Source organism: Silurus aristotelis (assembly GCF_946808225.1).
Source record: "Silurus aristotelis genome assembly, chromosome: 18".
In the NCBI taxonomy this organism is placed as follows: domain Eukaryota; kingdom Metazoa; phylum Chordata; class Actinopteri; order Siluriformes; family Siluridae; genus Silurus; species Silurus aristotelis.
The window spans coordinates 8,770,081-8,789,166 of record NC_139591.1 but is presented as its reverse complement, the minus strand read 5'-3'; the positions used below and the strand labels follow the sequence as shown (position 1 = coordinate 8,789,166).

Here is a 19,086-nt window from a genome sequence, read left to right as displayed (position 1 = left end):
TGGTGCGAGACCGTTAAGTGCTTTAAACGTCAGTAGTAGTATTTTATAATCAATGCGAGATTTGATTGGGAGCCAATGTAGACTGATTAAAACAGGAGTGATGTGGTCATATTTTCTAGATCTGGTGAGGACCCTTGTTGCTGAATTTCGGAACTAACTGAAGCTTATTTATGCACTTACTTGAACACCCAGACAGTAAAGCGTTACAGTCACAGTCTAATCTAGATGTAGCAAAAGCATGAACTAGTTTTTCTGCATCCTGAAACGACATCATATTTCTAAGGTAAAAGAAGGCAATCCTGGTAATATTATTCATGTGAGCCTCAAAGGAAAGACTAGGGTCAATTATCACACCAAGATCTTTGACTGCTATACACGCTGAAACAGAAACACTATCCAGAGATGCTATGTAATCAGAAAGTTTGCTTCTAGCTGCATGTGGCCCTAGTAAAAGTACTTCTGCGTTATCTGAGTTAAGCAGAAGAAAGTAATCAAGCATCTACTGTCTAATGTCCTTTACACCCTCCTCAACATTAAGCTGATCTCTCTCATCTGGCTTTGCTGAAATATACAGCTGTGTATCATCAGCATAGCAATGGAAGTGAATACCATGTTTATGTATAATTTCACCCAGAGGCAGCATATAAAATTAAATTATCTCATATTTGAACGAGAGCATTAATAGTGGGAGTGGGAGTGGTAGCTCAGTGGTTAAGGTGCCGGGTTACTGATTGGAAGGTCGGGGGTTTAAGTCCCTGTATCACCAAGTTGCCCCTCTTGGACAAGGTGATGTGTTATTGTTAGTGGTCAGATATCCCTGGATACCAATCCGGGCCAAAGAAAAGCCTGACAATTTAGTCTGCTGAAGAGTCAAAACCTTTGGCTATATAGTGTAGATTTCAGTATCAAGATCATATTATTTCATATCATCAGCTCAGCAACTCTCTCGCTCACGCTCTCTCTCTCTCTCTCTCTCTCTCTCTCTCTCTCTCTCTCTCTCTCTCTCTCTCTCTCTCGAGCATGCGCGCGCGCACACACACACACACACACACACACACACACACACACACACACACACACACACACACTATTTAGTACTTAAACTATAAATAGTCCTTATTAGCACCTTTTGTTGCAGTAACACAAAACTGCCACATTTTAGACCTGATATCCACTGTGTTCTTTTGTAGTATGAAACTGCAGGAAGCTGTAATATTAGCATACTCATAATGTGAGCAATGAGCATCACCCTAACCCTGCAAGTGTTTGAACTTTCAAAACTGCATTATATCACAGACTGATATTGACAGTGGAATATATATACTCTGTGTGTGTGTGTGTGTGTGTGTGTGTGTGTGTGTGTGTGTGTGTGTGTGTGTGTGTGTGTGTGTGCGTGCGTGCGTGCGTGCGTGCGTGCGTGCGTGCGTGCGTGCGTGCGTGTGTGTGTGTGTGTGTGTGTGCGTGTGTGTGTGTGTGTATATATGTATGTACAGTGAGGAAAATAAGTATTTGAACACCCTGCTATTTTGCAAGTTCTCCCACTTAGAAATCATGGAGGGTCTGAAATTGTCATCGTAGGTGCATGTCCACTGTGAGAGACATAATCTAAAAAAAAAAATCCAGAAATCACAATATATGATTTTTAAACTATTTATTTGTATGATACAGCTGCAAATAAGTATTTGAACACCTGTCTATCAGCTAGAATTCTGAACCTCAAATACCTGTTAGTCTGCCTTTAAAATGTCCACCTCCACTACATTTATTATCCTAAATTAGATGCACCTGTTTGAGGTCGTTATCTGCATAAAGACACCTGTCCACCCCATACAATCAGTAAGAATCCAACTACTAACATGGCCAAGACCAAAGAGCTGTCCATAGACACTAGAGACAAAATTGTACACCTTCACAAGGCTGGAAAGGGCAACGGGGAAATTGCCAAGCAGTTTGGTGAAAAAAGGTCCACTGTTGGAGCAATTATTAGAAAAAGGAAGAAGCTAAACATGACTGTCAATCTCCCTCGGACTGGGGCTCCATGCAAGATCTCACCTCGTGGGGTCTCAGTGATCCTAAGGAAGGTGAGAAATCAGCCCAGAACTACACGGGAGGAGCTGGTCAATGACCTGAAAAGAGCTGGGACCACCATTTCCAAGGTTACTGTTGGTAATACACTAAGACGTCATGGTTTGAAATCATGCATGGCACGGAAGGTTCCCCTGCTTAAACCAGCACATGTCTTAAGTTTGCCAATGACCATTTGGATGATCCAGAGGAGTCATGGGAGAAAGTCATGTGGTCAGATGAGACCAAAATAGAACTTTTGGGTCATAATTTCACTAAACGTGTTTGGAGGAAGAAGAATGATGAGTACCATTCCAAGAACACCATCCCTATTGTAAAGCATGGGGGTGGTAGCATCATGCTTTGGGGGTGTTTTTCTGCACATGGGACAGGGCGACTGCACTGTATTAAGGAGAGGATGACCGGGGCCATGTATTGCGAGATTTTGGAGAACAACCTCCTTCCCTTAGTTAGAGCATTGAAGATGGGTCGAGGCTGGGTCTTCCAACCTAACACAGCACACAGCCAGGATAACCAAGGAGTGGCTCTGTAAGAAGCATATCAAGGATCTGGCGTGGCCTAGCCAGTCTCCAGACCTAAACCCAATAGAGAATCTTTACATCTGCCTCTTTCAAACCAACTACCTGCATGTCTTCCCTTAACACATCCATTAACCTCCCCCTTGGCCTTCCTCTTTTCTTCCTTCCTGGCAGCTCCATCCTCAGCATTCTTCTACTGATATACCCCATGTCCCTCCTTTGCACATGTCCAAACCCTTACAATCTCGCCTCCCTCACCTTGTCTCCAAAATGTTCTACATGCGCTGTCCCTCTAATAAACTCCTTTCTAATCCTGTCCATCCTCGTCACTCCCAACGAAAATCTTAACTTATCTTCAGCTCTGCTACTTCTAGCTCCACCTCCTGTCTTTTACTTAATGCCAGTGTCTCTAAACCATACAACATCTCAGGTCTCGCCACAGTCCTTTAAACTTTCCCTTTCACTCTTGCAGACACTCTTCTATCACAAATCACTCCTGCCACTCTTCTCCACCCACTTCACCCTGCCTGCACTTTTTTTTTTCACTTTTCTAACACACTCTCCATTACTTTGCACTGTTGACCCCAGGAACCTAAATTCCTTCACCTCTTCTCCCTGCATCTGCACCACTCCACTGCTCTCCCTCTCATTCACACACATGTACTTTGTTATACTCCTACTAAATTTAATTTCACTTTCTCTCCAGTGCATGCTTTCACCTCCAAGCTCTTCTCAATCTGGTCCATACTCTCATCACAAATCACAATATCATCCGCAAACATCATAGTCCATGGAGACTCCTGTCTGACCTCGTTTGTCAACCTGTCCATCACCACTGCAAACAGAAAAGGATTTAGAGTCGATCCTTGATGTAATCCATCCTTCACCTTGAACCAGTCTGTCGTTCCTACTGCACACTTCACTCATTTCCCACTGTCCTTGTACATGTCCTGCACCACCCTCACATACCACAACTCCTCTCTTGGCACCCTGTCATATGTTTTCTCTAGATCCACAAACACACAATGCAACTCTTTCTGACCTTCTCTATACTTGTCCATTAACATTTTCAAAGCAAATATTTCAGTCGTAGTGTATTCCTCGGCATGAAACCATACTGTTGCTCACAGATGGTCACCTCTTCTCTCAGCCAGGCTTCCACTACTATTTCCCATAACTTCATGGTGTGACTGATCAACTTTATTCCCCTGTAGTTACTGCAGGTCTGCACATCTCCCTTATTCTTAAAAAATGTTACCAGCGCTCTGCCTGAGGAATGGAGAAGTAGTGTGCTGGTACTAATTTTTAAAAATAAGGGATATGTGCTCCTCTACCTATAGCTTGAGGATGTCCCACAGCTGCCCAATAGTGTTCAGGTTTGGAGACTCCATTACCTTCACCTTAGCAGTATGTTTAGGGTCGTTTTCATGTTGGAAAACTGCCGTTCGGGCCATTTTCTGAAGGGAGGGCATCATGTTCTGCTTCAGAATGTCACTGTACATGTTGGAATCCATGTTTCTCTCAATGAACCGCAGCTTCCCAGTACCAGCAGCACTCATGCAGCCCCAGACCATGATGCTACCACCACTGTAGGCATTGTAGTATTGGACTTATTCATTATGAATGAACTTGTGAGCAGATTAAATGGTATTCTGCATGTTAATTTGTTTTAGAGGGGCAGTGTAATTTGCAAATTTCTTATTAAAAAAGAATATTGAAAATTGTTGTCCAGTTATTTAATGACATTATGACCAACAAATGCTTCTTTACAATCCCTTCTGAAATTACTGGAAAGGTAGGCCCAAATCTTTTTTTGGCATACTCTGGAGACATTTGTATTTAAGATCAAAAGATTTATTTGAGATGATAGATAGATACCAGACATTTCAGCTTTCATGTCCTGATATTTTTATCTGAATGTATTAAATAACTTAGTACATGGGTCCTTTTTTTAAACCCACCCATTTAGCAAAAAAACGCAGAATAATGTGTGTGTGTGTGTGTGTGTGTGTGTGTGTGTGTGTGTGTGTGTGTGTGTGTGTGTGTTTTTCACTTAATAGAAGGAAGCACTGAATGTACCCCAGAAAAAGAAAGAAAAAATAATAATACAGCGAAGTGTGTCATGCTCTCTAGAACCTTTCTCCTTCCTCCTCTTCAGTGGTGTTGAAATTTAGGTTTGCGGAAGTTTATGCCATGCTAGAGTCCTCACCCTTGACCTCATCCAAACCCTTGCCAGCATTCAGAAAAGACAGTATAAAGCCCTCCTGAAGCTGCATGCTGATTTATAAGGTTAAGGGGCTCTTTGCCAGGCACAGACTGAGGATTAGCAGGTGCTTTGGAGTTTAGCTCCACCAACTGAAAGTAATTGATGGTTAAACTGGGGTTGTTGGCAAGCGTTATACAGCCTATTACAAAAAATATCAGCACCCTAAAAGCACCATGCTCCCTAGCAGTAATCAAGGTCCCTTTTATAAGAACTGTTGTGGATGTCATCGAGCCATTAGAACAGAGTACATGGGGAAATTTGCTTTGTGTTAGCTTTACAATTGTGTCAAACTCAAATTCGGCCTGGACCAAATCAGCATTTTTGGGAGACCCTGAAGGGTCATAATCGAGGTTTTTAGGTACAGTATATAATACATTTATTTAACTGCTAACATTTCAAGTATTCAAATTATTCTGCCACCAATAATCATGGCTCTGAAATTTGGAAAGGATGTTTCTATGAAAATAAGATCAATCTATTTAGTTTAGTGAATGTACAGTACTTTTTGTGTACTGATATTATAATAAATAAGGAGTTTACTGCTAAATAAAAGTAGACCAGAATTTAGACCAGAACCAAGTAGACCCTTCCTCATCTAGGTTGCACCGAATGTCCATTTATTACAGATAAACGATGTTCAGTGATGATCAGAAGACAACTGTAGTCCTGAGTAAATGTAGCGGACTGTTGACATTAACTACAGACCAAATCCTCAAAGCTCTTACTCCGTAATTTCATGGGTTTAATTTTGGCACTTTTATATTTATAATATTTATTTATTCATATTTTTAGTAAAAACGGTGAAACAAAAATGAGCTGCCTTAATTGCGCAATAATAAAATTATTCATTCATTCATTTTCTCCCCCTTATCCGTTATTCGGGTCGCGGGGGCAGCAGTCTAAGCAGGGCCCCCGCCTTCGACTGCTGCCCAATCCTCACAGCACTGTCCCTTACGGTCCCTCCTGCAGGTGGTGAGCCCACGGGAAGATTAAATAAAATTAGTTCCGGTAAAATTCATTTACCTTTTGACAGCCTTAATTAATATATTTATACAACATGAATTTCTTATTTTGTTACATAATCAATGTATCCAGGCTGAACAACCACCATATAAAACACAAGCAAAAAAAGATTATGATGATTAGGTGATCGGGAATTTGATTTGTTCTCAGTCATGTTTACTATTGTTGCCTTCTGCCTTGTTCATTGTTATCTTCATAAATTATTCTACATCTGTGGTGTGTAAGAGAAAGGAAATTATATACCAGGGGTTGATTAAAAAAATACCCAACAGGAAATAGGTTGATTGGGTTGTTACTTCCCACCTCTGGTATTTTCTGAAAAGATCATAAAAACAATTGTAATTTTTGGTTACACCATTGCCAGTATGTCACACAATGAGCTTCTGAGTTGTTTTTAAAGCCAACTCTTAATGTCAGAGATTACCCCTCGCTCTGTTTATGGCAGCGTGAAGTGCCTACTCAGATGGCTAGCATTGCTGAAACAATTCCCCATTTTAGTGTTTATAGCCATGTGTTTTAGTTCTTTCATGTCATGTCCCTATATCTGCCCCATCATTGGTTTTCTTGTGCTTGTCTCTTTCACTGCCATTTTTGTGTTTAACCAATGTCTGTATATATACCTCTTTGTGTACATTTTGCGTTTGTGGAGTCACTTGTTCAGCATGCTACAATATCTAAGCCTTTTCTTTAATGACTCTCGGTTTCTTTCTTGTTCTTGTTCTGCCCAGTTCCTGTTGTTTTAATATCGCTTAACTTTAGCCTGGATTACATTTTTATTTTGCTTATCGATTTGTATTTGTTTGGCTGTTTTACAATAAACTCTGTTACCCTGCACTTGCATCCGCTATCATGCATTCAACATATTACATCACACATGAACAGCAATAAAAACCTGAGTGCATGTATATATTCTGCCAATAAAAATAAACTGCCCCTTGGTTTTTATTTCAGCACTGTGAGATGGTTTCAGGCACAGTAAAGTTTGCTCCAAGTCTACTGTAAAGATGTTGGATAGCATAGACCTACTGCAGACATATCTATTGACTCTTGAGGAAAATATGGCCTTTTCCACTCTGTATGGATTAATTGTGTTTAGGGTTATTTGAAGACCAGACCATATTTTAATGACTCATGGACTCCACCTACACACTGTTACATTGCTGCTTATTTGGACATAATTATTTATAGTGATGACTGGCATTCAAGTGCTACCTAGTGTTTCATACTTAACAACCACACAAAAAACAACCTCAAAACTTCAGGGTGAGAGTGATGGTGTTAATTAATGAATATTTGTGTTGTTGTATTGATGTCCTAGATTATACTGTAAGGTAAGGCCACAAACAAGTCTCCACTGACAAATTAAACTTATTAAAGAGGACATGTGGCAGGTTCATGTGATATGTTGTAGTCTGTCAATGCTGACAGGAGTGCAATGTGGCAAAAAACAGCACTGACCGAATGTGCATAAAGCAAGGTCCATGAAGACATTCTTTGCTAAGGTCAGAGTGAAAGATTTTAAGTGACCTGCATAGAGCTAGCCTGAACACTCCAAGCGTCAATGCCTGACCTGGCTAATGCTTTTTTGGTTGAATGGGTACAAATCCCCTCTCTAAAATAGCATGAAAAGCCCTTGCGGAAGACTGAATCTTATTATACGAGCAAAGAAGGGAGGAAATCTGGAACCTGCTGTGTACACAGCAAGCAAGAGGGCATGACACTGGCTAACGTTTGAGTGTGTTAGTTTTACACCGTTTCTGTCTATTTAAATTCTTATTAATTTGAATGTTATCCACAATGATTTTCATACAGCATTGCATTTATATTTATAGTTACATTTTTGCTTTATAGTTTTATAATGTTTTATTGTATCCAATTTCAAAATGGCAAAAAAAAAATAATTCACAATTACAAATTTGTTTTTTCTCTCTCTATTTTTTGTCTTTATTTATCATCATTTGCAGGGGGTATATTTGAAACTCGGGAAAATGAGCCAGTGAGCGTGGATGAGTTAGCCTTCAAATTTGCTGTTACCAGTATCAACCGCAACAGATCACTAATGTCAAACACCACACTGACCTACGACATCCAGAGAGTGAACTTTTTTGACAGTTTCGAAGCCTCTCGAAGAGGTCAGAATTCAGATTATACTGTATAGAAATATAATGCCGTGGACAAAGGGTAACTATTTAACAGTTCATTTGTTTCTGTCTTTTCTCCTCTCTTTGTCCTTTGTTCTCTATTTTGATTGTATGCTGTTTCATCTCTTACTTTTATGTGTACTCATTCTCTGTGTTTATTGTGGTTATGGTCCTTGGTTCTCTCTCTTTTTTTTTTCTATTTTAACTCCATATTCATTTTTGTTACTCATTTGCATTCCTTTGTCAGTGTGTGACCAGTTAGCTCTAGGTGTTGCTGCAGTTTTTGGCCCTGCTCACAGTTCCTCAGTCAGTGCTGTTCAGTCCATCTGTAATGCTCTCGAAGTCCCACACATTCAGACCCACTGGAAACATCCTTCTGTGGACAACAAGGACTCCTTCTTTATCAATCTTTATCCAGAGCACAGCTCTATCAGCAGGGCCATTTTGGATGTTGTGGCCTACTATAAGTGGAAGACTATAACTGTGGTCTATGAAGATAGCACAGGTGAGTTACTAAGACAGTTTAAAAATGTTTGTGATTGTATTCTTGTATTTATCACTTTTTCACGTTTCATGGTTTAATTTTCAATATAAATATGCATATTGGTTCAATGCAAATGAAAAGTGTTACAGTAGCTCATTGGTTAAGACTGTAGCCTTCTAATCAGGTCAATTTCAGCACCACCAAGCTGTCCACACTGGGCCTTTGGGCAAGAACCTTTACGCTCAATTGCTCGGTTGTATAAATAAAAAATCGGGTGTTGCTCTGGATAAGGGCATCTGCCAAATGTCAAAAAGGTAATGCATACTTGACAGCAACATGAAATACACATAGTATAATAACAAGTGCATCACCATGTTTATTTTTTTAAATATAAATTTAAAGAATGGGTGCTAATTTTGGCTTTAAACTTTTATTTGCAATCTTCCTGCTATTAAACAAAACTCTGGTCATGCTTTCATTTTGTGTTTGCTGATGCATATGTCATTAAAAAAATAAATTTGCATTTAAAAAAATGATCAGTTATAAAAGCAGCTAACTGTTTTGTTCAATGACTCACTTCACAACAGTTTTCACTTGTTATTTAATGATAGCGAACATGGCAAACATGACAGGGTTTTCTCAGAGCATTAAAAGCTACATTTGTGTTTGAAAAAGCATGACCAGAATAACAATCATTCTAATCATTGCATTTAAACCAGCAGCTGGTGCAACATTCAGCTTTGGTCCAATGTTGACGTGAGACTTATACTACTAGATTGCTTTGCTGTGCTAAGCTTCTTGTAACAGCTGGACCACTGAGTGGATTTTTTTTCTTCGAATTAATGCTTTAGCATATGCATTAAATGTATACGCAGTAGCTGATCATGAACTTTTTGGGAGTAAAACTAGTAAGATCCTGATTAAGGGTATTACATTGGTATTAAGAAGTTCAGAAAAATTCGGATTTAATAGCTATTAGATATTTTTTAGAGGTGAATTGGGTGAGCAGGGTTCATCATGGGTGAGGAGGAGGAATTGCCTGGTGAGACAGGGATTCAGGTTGTTTAGCTACTACCTCTAATGGGCAACTTACTCCATAGAAGCTCAGACAGGAGAACTGGTAAGATCTTGAGATGTAAAAAAAACTTGTTATAAAAAAAATTGGAGTCAAGTAAAGAAGCTTTCATTGTCATTTCAACCATGTATAGCCAACGCAGTACACTGGGAAATAAAACAACAATCCTCCAGGAACCCTGGTGCTACATAAAACAACACAAAGCTACATAACAAAACACGGAGCTAAGGACTAGTATGTATCCTCATAAAGTGCATCGTGTGCAAACTGGTGCAAACAGTGCAAGACAGACAGTGCAAGACAGTGCAAGACAACATGATCCAGTTCACCAGAAATAGTTTTCAATTAAAATTATTGTTCATTGATTGGTGACTGAAACTGTGGAGCTCTTGTAGTGTCTTAAATGTATAGTATCTTAAATGTGTAATATCAAAAGGCCTAAACTCGTATTATTCTGCAATGGTGACATTCCTGGAGAGGCCAAAGTTAATTACTGAACCGCCTGGACAGATGGTTCTCTGTAAACAAAAGTGTAGGGGGTAGACTTAATGTTATCTTAAGACTGGTGAGAGATACGCGCTCTCACCAGTGTTGAGATAATGTTCTTAAAACAAATATGGAATGTGGTCCAGGATGTATATCTTCTTGGGAGGCGACCTCCCCGTTCACCATATACTTCGAGGTACAGGAAAAAGGGATGCGCTTTATGTTTTATGATCTGGGAATGTAAGCCCTGGTACATCTGGAACACATCAGTCTGGACAAAGACAGGTTTCTTTTTACGTTCAACATTATTGCATAGTAAGCTCATATGCATCTCATTTACATTAAGAGGTGGACCCAGGAAACGGGCAAGCATTTAATGTGTGTGTAAACATGGATCTGGAGTCAGACTTTGAATCAGAGCGTGCTGACTCCAGGCTTGACCGGAAGGCCTGTAAAGATGCTATATTTCTGTGCTGAATAAAAATCATTATTTACACGAAATACGGTGTCTAAGGAGAGTCCTTCCAGCCGACAACTACACCTCATCAAGACGACGAAATATACAACACTCTTGCGATGAACTAATTGCATTTTTAGGAGCACTATTGTATTTATTCATCTGTGTGAGGTTTGGTTGGCCTATAACAAGGTTACTCATGTTAGTGTCTGGATGTTATTTTGTTGAGCATGAGCACCAAAAAGCTGACCTTTTGAAAAAAGCGTGACATGAGAGTAATAAATGATTGTGCAGATTTGGCAGGCTGTCCATCACACCCGCATGTGGGTCTTCTCTACACTGTTGTTACAAAGTTGGAACCATGCAATTATCTTGGCTCAGATGGTGGCACCATGTGTGGCAATGCCCTGATAAGGAGTACCAAAAAAAAATTGTGTCTTGCCTACAGTCAAGCATGGTGGTGGTTGTATCATGTTCTGGGGCTGCATGAGTGCTGCTGCTACTGGGGAGCTGTTGTTAATTGAGGGATTCAAACATGTACTGTGACATTCAGAAGCAGAACATGATGCCCTCCCTTCAGAAACTGGGCTAAACAGCAGTTTTCTAACATAACAACCCTAAATACACCACCAAGATGACAACAGCCTTGCTGAGGAAGCTGAAGGTGAAGGTGATGGAGTGGCAAAGTATGTCTCCAGACCTGAACCCTATTGAGCACCTGTGGGGCATCCTCAAGGGGTTGGTGGAGAAGCGCAGTATGTCTAACATCCAGCAGCTTTGTGATATTATTGAGGAGTGGAAGAGGATCCCAGCAACAACCTGTGCAGCTCTGGTGAAATCCCAGGAGGATTAAGGCAATATTGACACTTTGGACACAGTTTTGACATCTACACTTAGGGTGTACTCACATTTGTTGTCCGCTATTTTGACAATAATGGATGTATGTTGAGTTATTTTGAGAGGACAGTAAATCTCTACTGTTATATAAACTGCACATTGAATACTATAAATATATCTAAGTTTCATTTTCATAGTCCTGTCTCTTCAGAAGATATACTAAAATGGTTGCTGAAATGTGAGGGGTGTACTCACTTTTGTGAAATACTGTATCAATATGCATTTTTAAGCCACATGATTCTGATGAAGTGAGTAACCCAATCTGCATGAGATGAGGGCTAATGGATTTCCACAAATTAATGACTGATGTGGCCTGGTCTCCTGCTTCTCAATCATTATTTAATGAGCTCAATTATGGTTGTTTCTAGAAGATCTTGACCAGGTCAAAGGTCATGTATCATAGCATAAAAAAATAATAAAATTTTAAACTGTGCCAATAATGAATTAATTCTGGTATGAGGAATGAACTTAAAACAGTAGAAAGGGAAGAAAAACTCAGAACAGGCTGCTTTTGCTACTTGATTCAAGACTAAACCAAATGTTCTTTGACTGGGATGTAGGATTCATGAACAGCAGTAAGAAAAAAACGAGGGGGTGGTAACATGTAAAAAATTTTTGAAGTAGCAAACAATAGTGGCAGGTGGGGAATATTCTTACTCTGAGGATGTTTCAGGCAGAGCCTTTTTAGTTATCGTACAAAAATGCTTGTTGTCAAATAAATCCATTTATATAATTATAAAATAAGAAGGCAAAGGCAGACGCAAAAGCTGACTGCTGTCAAGAAAATGTGCGTGGGCAATGGATAGACGTGTTTTAATAAAGTTTTTTTAGAGGTGAAATCAAGCGGCAGTCATACAGAATGCAGGTGGCAGAATGCAATGATGGTTTTTGTTTGTTGTTTTCCAAGCATTTGGCCCCTGCTATTAAGATTTTGATAAAAAAAAACTGTAAGTTGCTAGTCATTAATTAATAGGAAATTGGAGTGATGGGCAGATAGGTTTAAATAATGCATATCAAGTGAATAAAAATGAAGATCAAAAGATCTTCCAAACAATGGTTACTAGATAGGCCAGTGGGCTATTAAAGCACACATCAAACACAGTAAACAGTATAAATAAGCAAAAGTTGATATAAAACCAGAATCATGTTTTATATACAATGCAGGCATCATATATATATATAATTTTATTTATTTATCCATACTCATACACAGTACAACATAGTGAAATGCTTGTTACTAATGCTCCATTACATACAATGAAATGAAAACTAAAATCTTAGAAAATTTAAATAATAAAAATAGAATGCAGAAGAATTGACAAAATAGAATATGGTTGCAGATATACAAATAAAATAAAATATAGTATATACAAACATGTAGCAGAATTGTAGAAGCAGATAAAATGTCAAATCAAATAGCTAATGAAGTGCAGCTGTTCAGGATGTGCAATTTGAAATGTGTGGGTGTGTGGGTGTGTGGGTGTGTGTGTGCACGCAAAAAAAGATGATAAGGTAATAGGAATTGTAAATGTGAATCCAGGCTCTATAGTCTCCTTGGTGGTCCCCTGGTTGTGGGCTGGAATTGCTTGAGGGAAGAAGCTTCTCATTCTCTTCGTATTGGCCTTAAGGTCCTGGAAATGTTTCCCTGAACTCATCAGTAAGAACAATCCATGGTTTGGATGGCTGAGATCCTTCATTATCTTCCTGGCCTTGGTCCATCACTGCTTGCTGAAGATGGATTGCAAGTCAGGGAGCTCAGTGAGGATGGTACACTCAGCTGATCGCACCATCCTCTGGATAGCTCACCTGTCCTTCTTGGTGCTGTTCCCAAACCTGGGTGTAAAAGTTCCTGAACATCTCTGAAGTGTCTAAGTCATTAAAAGGACCTTAAGGCCTGCCAGACAGGACATTTTAAAGAATATATTTTACTGTTTTTATTAACCATTTAATTTTAATGCATGATTGTACGGTCTCAATCTAATAATGCAATTCAGTAAACATTGTGGCTTAAACACTAAAGGTTTACATGCCCCCTGTGTGGTTCTGGGATTTTTGTGATTATTTTGGGTTGAGATCTTGTGAGAGCCCCAGATCGAGGGAGATTATCAGTGGTCTTGTATGTCTTCCATTTTCTAATAATTGCTCCCACAGTTGATTTCTCCACACCAAGCTGCTTACCTATTGCAGATTCAGTCTTTCCAGCCTGGTGCAGGTCTACAATTTTGTTTCTGGTGTCCTTTGACAGCTTTTTGGTCTTAACAATAGTGGAGTTTGGAGTCTGACTGTTTCAGGACAGGTGTCTTTTATACTAATAACGAGTTCAAACAGGTGCATTATACAGGTAACAAGTTTAGGACAGAGGAGCCTCTTAAAGAAGAAGTTACAGGTCTGTGAGAGCCAAAAATCTTGCTTTTTTGTAGGTGACCAAATACTTATCTTCCACCATAATTTGCAAATAAATTCTTTAAAAATCAGACAATGTGATTTTCAGGATTTTTTTTCTTCTCATTTTGTCTCTCATAGTTGAAGTGTACCTATGATGAAAATTCTTTTTAAGTGGGAGAACTTGCACAATTGGTGGCTGACTAAATACACCCCCCCCCCACCCCCACTGTGTGTGTGTGTGTGTGTGTGTGTGTGTGTGTGTGTGTGTGTGTGTGTGTGTGTGTGTGTGTGTGTGTGTATATATATATATATATATATATATATATATATATATATATATATATATATATATATATATATATATTAGGTAGATTTTTTTTTAAGCCAAAGTGTATCTAATGAATGAGCCTATGGTTTAGAATTTTTTGACTGGTAAAGGATAGAGAAAGTGTGAAAATTGGATAGTAATTTACATGAATACATTAACAGAGCACAGTGCTGTAAAAGTCATTTAACAAATCCTAAATATTTTGGAACCATGCTGCAGTGTAATGTTAATAGCAACATGTTGCTATGTGGGTTTGTGCTCTCCATCAACTGCATAATTGGCGTAGTTATTGGGCAATTTTCTTTCCTTTGAATACAAAATGCGATAACACAAGAATTTCCATAATGATTCATATCTACATAATATGGTAACATAAAATATAAAATTTCAGCTAATCCCCTAATTTATCACTTTTAGGTCGTATTGTTCGTATAAAATAAACATTAGGTAATCATTACATTTTTCCTTAACAAACCGGATTGATTTTGTGTGTATTATTTTGGGTGAAAGAATAAATAAATAAATAAATAAATAAATAAATAAATAAATAAATAAATAAATAAATAAATAAATAAATAATTTTCAGTCAAGTCTTTTCTTTATTTAATCTATAGATTTGATGTTTTTTTTGTGTAATTTTTTTATTCAAATTAATACTAAAGTACAAGATGTGCCTAATTGAAGATTGCTTTGAATGAAACCTGTTAATCTCAGTCTTACACCGCCATCAATTATTTTTAAACAGGTAAAGCAATTGTTTCAATTGTGGATTGTGTACTTTGCTTACCCTCTTCATGTATTTTCCAAAACCTACTGTTAAATTACAGGGAATCAAACTTACGTTTCCAAACTTTTTTTATGCTACATTAAAGTGTGCTTAAAAATTAAAGTGTGCTTAAAAAAAATAGACAAGGCAGGAGATGATTTGGGTCCCAGTTTTATTGATTCAAAGCAGCACTATTCTCACACTAGGGAAATTCAAAAAAGTCCATAAAATAAAAAATACTCCAGCAAATTTAATCCTAAATTTCTTGTCCTTCATTTGAGTTCCCTTGTTTGTTCACTTTTCTCAGGCCTAATGCGCATGCAGGAGGTGATCAAGGCACCCTCCAGGAATGGTATGAAGGTGCGTATTCGCCAGCTGCCCACGGGGAGCACTGACGCTCGCCCACTTCTCAAGGAGATGAAGAAGGAACAGGAGTTCTATGTCATTTTTGACTGCTCCTACCAAATGGCCTCTGAGCTGCTTAAACAGGTACCAAATGAAAAAGAAAAAAAAATTAACTCTTTAACATTTGAAGGTCTTTCTATTGTAGAATGTCCATAATCCAGGGTATTCAAGTTGTTCCATTTTTCTTAATTCCTTTTAAAACATGGAATTTTTTATATTATATTTTAAAGTTATAGAGTGTTCTTGTTATTTTTCTGTATATATAGCTAATGTCGATGGGAATGATGACAGAGTACTACCATTTTTTCTTCACTACTTTGGTATGTATTTAAAATTGTTGACTATTTTGGTAACAGCATTTTAAATGTAAATGGCCATGCAAATATGATGTGGGCCTACTGCTCAGACTGCATGTTTTATATATTCAACATATATCACATAAGTTAATATGTATATAGAAATAAGTTGATGCTTCTCTGAAAACTCTCCAAAAGGCTTCTCAGAAATTCTCTTCATACCATTAAAGTATTGAGCAATCCAGTATAAATGGTGAGCTAGTTAAATGGTAGTCTTATACAGTCTTTTCAGGGAAGCAGGGCATTGATGATGAAAGTCCTTCATTATCCCTGCAATCAAATGATCAACTAGTCTTAACCTCCTACGGCCTCAGAAGCACTTTGCTTACACAGCTGATGAAGGGCTTTTGTCCAAAATGTCTAGATTTTCTGGAAACTATAAGTACTTTGCTGTTTCCCCTGTCTGCTATCTCTCTTACAGTTTTGCACAGAGGAGACACCAGCTTCTATCAGTCTAAAAAACCTTCTTGCCTACTTTTAAGGATCTCTTTGCACTTGACCTGGAGCCATACCGATACAGTGGCGTGAACATGACGGCTTTCCGCTTGCTAAACCTGGACAATCCAAATGTTGCATCCGTTGTTAAAAAATGGAGCGCGGAATGGCAGTTCGCCCCATACCGACCTGAAAGTGGCCTGATGAGTGGCATGATGACTGTAAGGATCGATCTATTCCACTTGTCAGTTACCCATTACAGCACCGTTTTTTCTGTGTCAGTGTAACCGTAGTTGTAACAGATCTTTTGTAGAATTTGTTTATTAAATTAAAACCATATTATATCTCGTATATCTTATTTATTATATGTACTCTGAATAGAACAACTTACAGAAATGACCGCACTGCTCACTAGGTAGAATTAGTCATGCTGGTTGAGATTGTTTAAAACAGATGGAGATCTATTACCTTTATATTCCAGGTACATTTTTACAGTTTGATGATGGCTTCATTATAACATTTTCACAGATATAGAAATCACATCTATTGAACCTTAAACTGTGACTGGGTGCTAAATTACACAATCATTTATGTATATTTTAACAAATACAAATAAAAAATAAATATACACATAAAACTTGCTTTTTACTACAATAAACCTTATAGAAAATCTTTGGGTTTTATGGCTAGATTTCTTTTAACCTTGAGTTCCCCCATTTTGGCCTCAGGTAACCCTCCTTTTGATCACCCTCTGTGCCCAAGCCCTAGGCTCCTCTCTCATATTTTGACACATTAACAGGGACACAGCTCTTGTCCTGGGGGCTGACTAACACCTACTGTACCTCATAAACAATTTTTGAGTTAAATCATATGTCCTTGAACAGATAAATGACCAAACTACACTGAACAGCATCCTGTCAGCATTTAAACTGTGCTCTAAGCTTTGCTACTGATATTGCTTTTAGTAACTGTTGATCATCCTTTATATATTGATGGGAGCACTTAGATTCATGTCTGCCCTGTATTGCTGATCAACTTCTGTGATAGTCATACTGAGGTGTCATTAAATATTTTAGGCTGGATAGATCATAATTTCATCATTTTACTTTTCTCTTCAGACATCAGCCGCTCTCATGTATGACGCTGTGTTCATGGTTTCTGTGGCATCACAGCGTGCCAGTCAGATGACTGTGAGTTCTCTGCAGTGCCACAGGCACAAACCGTGGCGGTATGGACCTCGCTTCATGAACCTGTTTAAGGAGGTGAGGGCTTATAACAAACACTTGCTGCTGGCTGGGTTAGGAAAAACACAAATTGAAAGTGACACAGTCATATCTAGTTTGGATCTGAGACTGTGTGTAAAACTGAAAATCACAACCTAATAAAATAAAAAATAAACAATTAAAAAAAATATCCACACTTGTTAGCTGATTGATTTTTCTCTTATTTAATAATAATTACCTGTGTAGAATTGTGTTTTACAAAATATACTATATACCATCATTAAGGATTACTGCTAAATTTATAGACGAATTTAGTTTTGTTGTTCGGTGCATGTTGATGTTAGAAAATAAATCAATTAGAGAAACAGTAAGCTAAAAGCTCTTTCTGCAAAAACTAGCAACAAGGTGAAAGTCATCAGTTTCCTTTGTATTTTATTTTTTATTTTCTGGAAACACTACTGAAAATTGCCTAATATTTTCTCCAGTTTAAAATATATGGTCTACCTTTACACTTCCTTTCACTGAGCTTCAAGAATCTATAACTACACACTCTTGCAATATCTGATTTTCAGCACTTTTTCACTATTAATAGGTACCCAAGAATCTTTTTGTCAGAAAGAAAGGTCCAAGATGCATTTTCACAGTACGGAATAAAATTAGACAGTGCTCTCTAATGAGGGCCATACATTTTGTAGTACACCACTAATAACAGAACATTGTTAACTTATAATAGAATATATTGTATAAAATCAGAAATAATAAAATTATATAACCTTTCCTGATTGTCGTTGTAGTTACATAAGTATTTTTTTTTAAATAATTAATTAAAGTTGAGGATACTCCTGGACTCATCATCTATACCAAAATAATGTATATTCATGATAAGAATATAACATTATTACAGTTCATACAGTACAAGGACATACTGGCACAGCTCTATTTCATCTCACCCAACACATAATTGCAAACCATTGCTATTTTGGATCTTTTGACTGCATTTTAAATCTTGTATACAAGTAAAATAAGCCTTGTTTATTTAATGTATCACAGGTTTATTCACTCTACCAGAAGGTTTTCAAAATCATATACATAATTCTAGAGACTTTTTCAGACCAGAATATAGGGTCAGTTAATGGACTCTGATAAATGTGTAGCTTGATCCTGTTAAGCCTCGATGCACTCTGAATGCAGCGTAAATCACTAGCCTAGCCCGGTTTATAACTTGTGTTTACAGTTTTTGCTCCGAGAATTTATCACACCAAAGATTAAATGTGTTCCTGGAGGTGCTTCAGGCTAGAGTATTCCTTCAACCCAATTCAAGTTAAGTTCAGCCTCAAAAATGCAGTTCTGTATATACAAGCCCAGAACTTTGACTTGAATGTAGCAGCATGATTACAAATGAAAGTGTCACTTGACTGTTTGAAATGTATGCAAAATGGTACATCAGTCTATATCAATACGAAATATAGTCTAATATAAAATACAATAAAATATCATTTGAATTGATCTCATTTGACATGCTTATTACACTTGAAGTATAGTATGTAACATTTGTTCATATCATGCAGTCTGGCAGAGGTAAATATTGATTATTTACATTTTACTCGCACTATTTTAATTGAGTAGTTTTTGCGTACTTCTATTTTTTATTTAAATCTGCAATTTTACTTTTATTTAAACATGTTTTGTTTGAAGTATTGTATCTAACTACATTTTAAATCATATTTGTTATGTTGAAAATAAATAGAATGCAAGG

At 37.7% G+C, this 19,086-nt stretch overlaps 1 protein-coding gene across 4 annotated transcripts in view; it reads left to right on the top strand.

Annotated features, from left to right (window-relative positions):
* Window positions 1-19,086, top strand: part of grik1a (glutamate receptor, ionotropic, kainate 1a) — a 49,496-nt gene that overhangs the window by 12,301 nt on the left and 18,109 nt on the right. For 3 of the 4 annotated variants that reach the window (XM_083569062.1, XM_083569060.1, XM_083569061.1), the window contains exons 2-7: window positions 7,857-8,024; window positions 8,281-8,538; window positions 15,219-15,400; window positions 15,583-15,636; window positions 16,155-16,328; window positions 17,226-17,369. In XM_083569062.1, the coding sequence (XP_083425188.1) occupies window positions 7,857-8,024; window positions 8,281-8,538; window positions 15,219-15,400; window positions 15,583-15,636; window positions 16,155-16,328; window positions 17,226-17,369 (980 nt within the window). The remainder of the gene's footprint in view (window positions 1-7,856; window positions 8,025-8,280; window positions 8,539-15,218; window positions 15,401-15,582; window positions 15,637-16,154; window positions 16,329-17,225; window positions 17,370-19,086) is intronic. The other variant, XM_083569063.1, reaches the window with a different exon arrangement.